A 9,994-nucleotide genomic window follows, 5' to 3' on the forward strand; every position below is an offset into this window, starting at 1 on the left:
AAAGGTATCATGTACCTTTCCTTCATTTCGCTGATTGTGCATTCCATTTCGATTAGCGAGAACTAGATTTAACAAACAAAAAACAGAAAGTATGCCATGTCAAAAATATTAATCCAACATTAAAAAAAAATTATCCTGCATCTCAAACTACTATGGAGTAAAAATCACACAAACATATTATACAAATTTCCATAAACAAACACATAAACATTTGTACCTTTGGGTTGTAAAAAACGTCTTGCGACAACGCTGCAAAGGTTGGGCTCAGGTTGAAGTTCCACCTAATAACCCTTGGTGTTTTTCGCGTTCTTAATTTTGTTGCAAGACCTTTCTCTGACAGCAGCGGTATTGTTTCATAAGCCCATGCTAATAAGGCGTGAATGAACCCACCGGCATCATACGCTTGAACTTTTCCCTTTGCTAGAGTCCTCGGGTTCTTCATTGTTGCAAGGAGGCTGTTGAAACTTTCTAACCCCCAAGGATGATTGGGCCGCAACACACTGAGTGTTGGCAAGGCAATATTTGTGTGTACAAGATACACAAATTTGCAAGCTTCACCTTCTCTTCATCTGTGGCTTTCGACGGGATACTGAACACAGTGATAAGATTGCTCACTGTAATCTTGCCTTTTTTCCCATTGAAGAATTTGTCAATCAGCGATGTTCCTCCCCGACTCCCTTCTTCCTCTTCATCATTGATTGCTTTGCAAAGCAGGCCAGAAGTGATTGCGAATTCCTTTATTCCAAATCTGACCAACTGTCCGTTGAAATTGAACGCCAATTCGTTGGGTTTTGTGGAACTGCATTGTCGTAGGAGCAATTGGTGCACCACCTTTCCCCGGAATGCTGAATTTTCGATTTTCAGGATGTGACCAAATGGCTCTTTCTCCACCTCCTCCCATTGGCCATCTGTTAGCTTTAACTTGATATCTTTAATCAAATCAATTCGTGTGTGGACATTGATTTTAGCGCTATTGTTCCAAGCCTCTCGTTCGATGATGAAATCTGGTGTGATAAGTGGCTACATAAAAAATCAATTTAAAATAAGAATAATTCATTTCACATTCACAATTATATTATTTGATATTATAAACATTCACATATCTGTATAATAGTTTGTCTGACCCTCTCTTCTATCACGGCAGAGTTTTGGCTTTTGCTTGTGGTTAGGGACATCTGTCACAAAAACTTAATCATGCTTTCATTAACACACTTTAACTCCATAAATCAGACACAGTTTATGTTTCCAATTATTTAATCTTACCATCAAAATATTTAATCTACTACAAGTAAAACAATTTCGCCTTTTTAATCAAATGTTAATTCAAATGACAACAAACTGGTAACAAATTTAATCTTCCCTTAAGAAACTTTAATCCAGTAAAAACACATCCTTAAACTACCATGGATTAATTTAAGCATTAAAAAATTTTAACCTAGAAATAAAGCAGAGTTAAAGTACTTACTTGTTCTTCAGATTTTCTTTTCTTCTTTCCTGCTTAGGGAGCTTTTAACCTGGTCATCTGCTACAACAATGGCAAAATATTAATACAGATTTCAAAATCTTTAATCTAGTATTCATATCAACTTTTAATCCAGATTTATACCAATAATCAGAATAAAAATCGATCAAGAATGCTAAAACAATGTCAAAAAAGATTTAATCCAGACTTCAAAATGTTTAATCGCCTATTCAATAACACACAAATATAATCCGGCCTTCCAAATTTTTAATCCAGTACTCATATCAACAAACATAACAACAATTTCTCGAGACTGCTTTAAGGTCAAAACATTTTCTTAATCCCGCCTTCCAATTTTTAATCCACTATTCATATCAACAAAATTAACAACAATATGTCGAGACCGCTACAACAATGTCAAAACAATTGATTATGATTTCAAAATCTTGAATCGACTACTCAATAACACTTTAATATAATCATGGTTTCCAAACTATTAATCTAGCATCCATGAAAGTTACCTAAATCGTCGGAGATTGAGGCTGAGTTCTAAGGCGTCGGCGATAGAGATCCACGGAGATTAGTGCTGCGAACGGCGAAGATGGGGACGAGGACGGCGATGGCGATCGATGAAGACGAGGACGGCGATGGCGAATGATGAAGACGAGGATGGTGATGGCGATCGACGAAGACGAGGACCGCGATGGCGATGGTGAGTCGAATAGGGTTTTTTTAGGGTTGTTTGCTTCTGGTCGAATGGAGATGTGTTTGGTAGGTCCAAGGGTATTATCGAGTTTTTACACGTTTGGGCTATTTTGCCCCAAATGGTGAAAGGTTGGCTATTTTGCAAAGCCCAAAGTTTCAAATGGCTATTTAGCCGCAGCCTCCTTTATTTAATTAAATGCATTATTTGGAAAGTAGGATTCCTATTAAAAAGATGAGCACTGCTATTTGACACGATGCCAACTTTTGACGATCCACACATTGTGTGACAAGTGGAACAATTTTAAACAGTTTTTAGGGTTTATTGTTTTTGTTGGGGTGTCGTGAGTCGTGAGACTCGTGACAAAAATCTTTATAGTAAAAAAATTCCTAGTAGGATTGGTCGTAAGTGAGACTTACCTATAAATAAGTCTCTTTTCATTAATAAAAAATAATCTTTAAGCCAAAATTAATTTAATCTCTCAAAAAAGGAGAGATTGAGTTTGTGATTATTGTCTTTTGTGTACGAAGTTCTCTTTAATTACAGCTCATGTTACGAGAGCTAGATCCCGGGCTGTATCAATTTTGGTATCAGAGCCCAATCTCGAAATAGGAGATTCGATGAAAGAATTCATGGTAGAAATCAAAAAAATCACGGCCGACAAGCTGTGACCCTCGCAACAATGGCAGCAAACCAAAGCGCGACGGTTAAAACCCTAAAATATGTACAAAACAAAATGCAAATGCACTCGCTTCACCTTGACGAATTAAGGTCGCAGGCCGCTGGATCTGATCCATGCAAAACAATAGCGGGTGAGGGGAACGAAGAATCACGTAGAATAAAGAGCGAAAAAGCTAGAGAGGAGGAGTCGCAAATATCTCCGAAGAGTCCATAACGCAGAAAATTTCCAGACTACGGGGAGGGCTTCAGCGGCGCTTTTCAATCAAGATATTGTGGAGCGGGACAAAGCGGTCACATGGGTGGGGAATTCGTGAATCGCTGGGGATTAGGGTTTCGCGAGAACCCACAACGAGAGACTCCGGCGAGATTGCTATTATTGCTTGGTTGAATTGCTCTCTACCCTTAGTATTCAATCAACCAATCTAGATCGTTAATGTAATCGTTTAATTAATGTGCTCGAGTAGCGTAATTATTTATATTTTGCACAATTATAGGGATACATGCATATTCCCAACATTGACTTGCTCAACGGTTGCTCATAGAAGCCTTCTTTGATGCTGATTGGGTGAGTTGTCCACACGACTGTCGTCCTACTTGGAGGTAATCTTGTCATCAGGTATGTGCGGAAACAAAAAGTGATCTCACGTTCTAGCACGGAATCATAGGGCCGGGCTCACTCTCTCTCAGACTGCTATAGAAATTCAATGGCTCAGCTCATTACTCACTAAACTCGCCGTCCCTCTTTCATCGCAAACATCTGTTCTTTGGTGCTATGATAAAGTTGCCAGTTCTCTAGCCTCAAATCTAGTCTACCATGCACGTACAACACACACTGAAACAGACATATATTTTATTCATGATCTGGTCCTCAGCAAGGTTATTGAAGTGCGTTATGTTCCGATTGCAGATCAATTGGCTAACTTTCTCACCAAGGCTCTACCAGTCTCGCTTAACGATGCTTTGTGATAGGCTACGCTTGAAACATGGCCGTCGAGTTCACGATGACGTGTGAATGTATATGAGCTGGCGTCTCTTTTAGAGTCCAATGTACATCAACGAGGCCTAGTGTGTTGATGACGTGGACTAATGATTAAGTTAGTTACGCTAATCAGTTAGTGGTTAGATTATAATGAATATATATATATATATATATATATATATATATATTCAACTGTACTCATCTCTGAATGGTTAATGAGAAAAACAGCTCCAACAACCAATTCTTGATCTTCTTCTTCAACGACGAAAAACGACAAAAAACGAAAAACGACGAAAATTGGTGAAAAATGACGACGAAACGACATATTTAGCTTTCGACGGCCGTTGACTCGCCGGAAACGAATTTCCCGGCGAAAATCGTGGAAATTCTCCGGCATTTGATTCCTTGATTGAAACATAAAAAAGTGACTTGTGGATTGTAGATTGTTTTCATTTTTATGAAATGATCTATTTTATTTATGGAGATCCCCGAAAATGAAACCGTTTGTCAGCAATCAAGTAGAGATAGAGATTGTCTATGAATATCATAATCTTGATTATACACAGTATTTTGTGTCATTTTACCTGGCTTCTTTATTTTTGCTCAGCTGTCACTGCTGATAAATATTATACAGTATTTTGTAAAAAAAAATGCCATTTTCTATTTATCAAAGAACTTATAAGAGTATCTCTGGAGCTCCACAAATTATGAGCATATACCCTTTTGAAATTCTGATTAGTCACAAAGACAAGATGTCGCACACAATGTATTGACAATGTGTCCGACAACTTGTTTGCCCAAAGATAATGGATAAACAACAAGCAGTGCGATAAAGAAGATACACACGATATGGTTACCCAGTTCGGTGCAATACACTTACGTCTGGGGGTAATCTGCCAGTGAAAAAGATTTCACTATCTTGTAGTCAATAGTACACGCAAGGTATATATAGATTACAATCACCAAATCAATAAAACCTAGAGACTATTACCACCAGTGAATACCTATACCAGGGACTCCCCCTGGATTTGAGATCCGCCCCAATTCCACTCTTCGAGCAACCGCCTATGCTCGAATGACTTTCAGTCTTCAAACGATCGTGAGCCTTCAATCACGAGAACACAGAACCCAACTCTCACAGACACTCAATCTTTCTAGAATAGTGTTTGAGAGAATACACCACTCTTAACGAAACACAAAGTCTCCCAATCCGCCGATCTTGCACGTCTAGGAGCTCTAAGTATTTTGTCAAAAGCGTCGAGGCTGCTAAGGGGGGGAGCGCATGGCTTTTATAGCAGCTGTACAGGTCTGGAAGAGTATCTAGGGTTTCCTTACCCAACCTCACACGAATATCTAACAATAAAGTCACCAGCGAGGCAATCGGTCAATACTGGAAACTTGCCCGAAATACTGTCTGCACACAGAAGGAAGGATGTCTCACCAGAAGTAAGAGCATAAAAACCGACATCTTTCCAAGCAACTTGCACTAAAAAATAAAGCCAACATATAACGTAACACCCTTTTATTGATGTGTAGAGGAGCTCAAAAAAAAAAAAAAAATTCGGTTTGCTATAGCTCATAACAACGATATTTTGGTCTACACATAGCCCGTTTAATTTTTTTTAACTCTTTTCTATTTTTCTAATTTGAATGTTGTATAGATATTACACACAAAAGTTAGTCACGTGCAAAGCACGTGATCCATCCTAGTATAACTAAGAATTCAAAATACCAGACCTCTTAAAATAAAATGCAATTTAACATGAAACGTTTTCCATAATACTTGGGAAAACATAAACAACATTCAACTATTCAATTATATTTTCTTTTTAATTTTTTCAATATTTTCTATAACAATTTTCATCGATCGTCACCATTCAAATTTTCGGGACCCTTGACACAAAATCTAACCAAGACATTTCACTGGTTAGTTAATTAAAAGTCTATAACGAAGCATAATAATAATAATAAAACAAATTTTGAAATTCAAGGAAAATAGAGGGAGGCTACAAGTGGCATTGGATATACCTGATATTTACATCCCTAATAAATAAAATTAAGATAGGAAACACCAGGGGGAGTAGAAGAAACAAAAGGGGGAGAAGAAGAAAAAAAAAGGCGAGAATATTTATTCCAGTCGAACATACAATTATTCGAGTCAAACATTCCTGGTTTAGATCAAAGAAAAGAACCCAAAACTAGAAAGTAAATCATAATAATTTAAACCGGGGGTTCTCACTTTCCACCCAAGGTTGGGAAGTGTCCAGGGTCTTCGATGGACGGGGCGGGCGAGCTGCTCTGTAAGCTTCCTCCGCCTCCATAGCCGCCTCCGCGGGGCCCACGACCTCGGCCCCGTCCACGCCCACCTGAGCTGTTGTACCTATCTCCATCCGCAGGCTTCAAAAACTCGTTGATGCTAACGGCCTACACACCGATGAAACAAAACTACTGTTACACTTACGAAATTGTATTTAAAATGAAAATAATATCTTAGATGAGAAAGAAAAGATTGAACAGAGATGAACACTAAAGATGCACATTGGAATTCCATGGAGCAAACACCAAACCCATCATGAACCACTATCGAGAGTAAAATATGGCTAGATATCCCAGGGTAACTAATTGAGAGTAAAATATCAACGGCGTTAAAGCATATTCTAAAACGTCTCCTTGCCCAGTGAGAATACATCCTTTGCCTCAGCTTGAAATACCAATATCTGTCTAGAGACAAGATGGTAAACTAAGACAAGAAGAGAAATTTATAGTTGTATAATCCATAATTGTAGGAGACGAATAAAATGCCTGGAAATAAGTATTTGACTAGTTGTACAGTGACAAAAACACCTTGACTGGAAGTTAAAATATATATACCAGTCACCAATAAGGAGAGAGTAGAACCACTATCGAGCTTCCATGGTAAATTATAAACAGTAATTTATAAGATAAACGAGATAACAAGTAGACCTTCTTAGCTTTCTCTTCTTTTTCAGCAGCCTCTTTCTTACGATCCTTGTCAGACCCCTACAGAAGAAAATCAAGTTACACCCAATTGAGATTCAATCGATGATTTAAGAACTTGTAGATACGAAAGGCCAGTAGCTTTCACCAATTTGATAAAGATTTCTTGATTTGCTTTCTTGTTTGAAAGCGGTTGCATAGATGCAAACTCCTTATCATCCACTTTTCTCTCTTCGGTCTTAAGTGCCAGCAAAGCCTTTCTTTTCTCCTCCCTCACTTTTTCGTACTCTTCCAAAGTCATCTCCTATTGATGAATTTAATAGGTCAAAAGTTTCTGTAAAAACTCATAGGAGGCAATCACCAAAAAATTCATTGCTACCTTTCTCACAGCGATATAATCTTGTATAACGCTTCCACGAATTAAAGTGGATTTGTATTCTAACAGTTCAATACAAAATGAGCTTAAATGAGAGCTAAAATTTGTAAAAAATTTAAAAAAAATTAAAAAATAAACTATGAATCAGGTCGAAGTTTCTGTTTCTTTTTGGTAATACAAGATTAACAAGAAATCGTAGACAACTTTTCTTCCAACAATCATCAAGCGATTGACTTTTTAAAACTCCAAATTATAAAACCTCAATTCCCATGCGTAAAAAAAAAAAATCTCGATACCAGTAAAGAAAGACATTCGCCTCTGGTAGCTATAAAACAGGAATCCATAACCATGACTAGGAGTCTAAGAACATAGGGAAAAGGGATGGAAAATTAACCTTATCCTCGAGTTCTTTCTCTTCAGGCTCAGCAACAGGGTCCTTGTTTTCAGCTGCTGCGCCCTCCTCTCTTGCAGGATTCTCATCACCCAATTTCTTCTCGGTCTCATCAACAGCTTCTTCAGCTACTCTTTGAGTTTGTAAAATATCATGACATAATGAGAAAAACTTATTGAGCTCCTATTTAATAACATATTAGCAACAAAAAAATAAATACTACACAGATTAGGAATATGAAAGTTACGGAGCAAATGCATCAGTCTCCGTTCCCCAGTTCGCACGGCCAGCCCCTTCACGCTTGAGCTCACTCCTGCACATAGGCACAATTTCCATCAAAGGTCAAGCGTTGACAGAAATATAAGTGAATTTCAGCAAGTGTGAAGTTATTTATATATATATATATAATAAAAAAATAATTTACCCGCGTCCTGTTCCACTATGGCGCTCATATGGCCTGCGAGAAGTGCGATCTCCATCATCAGCTTCACCAGTGCCGAAATCACTACGACGGCCTCCGCGGAAAGAGCCACGAGATCCCCCATAGCCACGCCGATCAGAATCACCACCATAAACTCGCCTTTCAGAGTCTCCCCCGTAGCTGCGCTTTTCAGAGTCTCCTCCATAGCTACGCCTTTCAGCGACTCTTCCAAACTCTCCTTCCTCTGAGAACTCCCGACCACGACCACGACCATATCCATGTCTGCCTCCACGTCCTCCTCTGCCAGATTCATTCTTGGTCTCTCTCACTAGGAAAAATAAAACGAACCGTTTGTTAAGCTCAGGAAAAAATGTTGCGTAGTTTTATAAAAAGATTTCAATTCACCAAGATCAATGGCTTACAACACTAGTGATATGGCACATTTATGACCTGGACCTAGTGGCTGGTACCAGAGAATTGGTATTTCAATTCACCTTTGTTTTGCGTTGCCAACCAAAGTTGAATAATTGAGTAGAGGAATATCAGAGGTTATGTTACTTTGAATTTTTGGGTAGCGGCTTGAGCATGTCTACAATGAAGCGCTCCCAGAAAAATCCAGTATTTACAAATTAAAATACCGATTACCGAATATATAAGAGAGAGAAAAACGTTTTCCCGTGATTTCGTTACAAAATTAATGGTAACAAACAGTTCAGCTTTTATAAGCTTAAGATATTCTGAATAAGGCAAGCGTGTTAGTAACAAGTAAAAAGGCAGTATCATATCAATGAAATGAAATGAAAACACAGCGCAGAGTCTTCGCAACTGACCAGCCTGAGCAGGAGGGAGAGGCTTGGATGGAAGCTGAGCCAGAGGCTTATTCGGCTGGACAGTCGGCTTCTTCGGCGCTGGTTTGTGAGCCGCGCTGAGCTGCGATGGGTCTTCAGCGTCTTCGTCGCCCAGCAAGTCGAAGGGATTCATGGTCGCCATTCTCTTCGATACAACAAGAGAGATTCAAGAGCTCAAATCCTAGCTTAGCAAAACCTCCATGGATATATGAGTATCTAACTGTGTACAGATCTGAAAGACTGAAACTTTGGTGAAATGGAAGTGGAACCCTAGCCGCAAGTACTGACAGAGTAGTCGCATAGAGAGTTATCTAATCTTTACTTTTCTGTGTCAATCTATTCTCTTTCTTTGTGTTTGTTCTTTCGAGCTCATACGGTCTAATATTATATTATTTTCTTATCAAACCCAATATATTCATATTTTAACGTCACTATTATTTGATGTAAAAAAACGAGTAAACCGCAAAAGCAATTGGATGGAGAAATAAAAATTAATCAAATATCAAGAGCTTATTTTTTTAAAATATCCAAAAATAAATTGTTGGATCATAAATAGACAAAAAAGCCCCTTAAAAATTTTACTCTCCCTCCCAGTCTCTCTCTCTCTCTCTCTCTCTCTCTCTCTCTCTCTCTCTCAACCAACAAAATTATGAGCCTTGACGATTGGATACGACATCGTACAATGGTGTACGACAGAATATGAGTTCATATGATGGCGAACGATAGTCCCTCTTCGAATTCTGACAGTGGTGGAGGTCCAAAAACCTGAGCTCCCAAAACGACCTAATAAGTGAGTTTTTCAATTATTTGCATGTTAAAACTCATTGTAGATGGTTAGAATATTGATTACGAGTTCGTATTTATAAGATTTGGGTTGATTAGAACTGATTTGGGTCGGGTTTAGAAAGTTAGGGTTTGAAATTGGGGATGAAATACGATATGATACAATGAACTTCATGAATCGTACGATGTCGTACGATACGATACTATGAAATTCATAAAGGCATACGATACGATACGATGGTATACGATGAGTTTATGTTTTTTCAAAAAAAAAAATTGTACGGCAGCGTACGATGCGATACGGTACGGTATGATGAAATACGATGTTGTACGATAATATATGATAACTTGCTATTCTTGCTGAAAGAATTGAAGGAAAAACCGGATGTGGC

General features: G+C 38.3%; 1 protein-coding gene across 1 annotated transcript; it reads right to left on the reverse strand.

The window, feature by feature from the left end:
- Positions 1-5,927: 5,927 nt before the first annotated feature.
- LOC149390504 (RGG repeats nuclear RNA binding protein A-like) lies at positions 5,928-9,189 on the reverse strand. The gene is made up of 7 exons (XM_089619341.1): positions 8,802-9,189; positions 7,975-8,299; positions 7,798-7,863; positions 7,554-7,683; positions 6,932-7,087; positions 6,790-6,846; positions 5,928-6,249 (listed from the first exon to the last, which is right to left on the reverse strand). Exons 1-7 carry the CDS (start codon positions 8,959-8,961, stop codon positions 6,061-6,063), a joined length of 1,083 nt encoding a protein of 360 aa, XP_089475467.1. The 5' UTR covers positions 8,962-9,189; the 3' UTR covers positions 5,928-6,060.
- Between the last annotated feature and the right edge of the window lie 805 nt (positions 9,190-9,994).

This window comes from Urtica dioica, chromosome 7 (genome assembly GCF_054948205.1).
Source record: "Urtica dioica subsp. dioica isolate 48M chromosome 7, U.dioica_male_clone48M_v1_H2, whole genome shotgun sequence".
Lineage (NCBI taxonomy): Eukaryota > Viridiplantae > Streptophyta > Magnoliopsida > Rosales > Urticaceae > Urtica > Urtica dioica.

What these genes read in the sequence shown, in the direction of transcription:
- LOC149390504 (XM_089619341.1), bottom strand. Translation starts at nt 8,961, where the DNA reads ATGGCGACCATGAATCCCTTCGACTTGCTGGGCGACGAAGACGCTGAA. An exon ending in AGAAAGAACTCGAGGATAAG is followed by an intron (nt 7,088 to 7,553) that starts GTTAATTTTCCA and finishes ATTCATCAATAG; the next exon opens with GAGATGACTTTGGAAGAGTA. An exon ending in AAGAAATCTTTATCAAATTG is followed by an intron (nt 6,847 to 6,931) that starts GTGAAAGCTACT and finishes TTTCTTCTGTAG; the next exon opens with GGGTCTGACAAGGATCGTAA.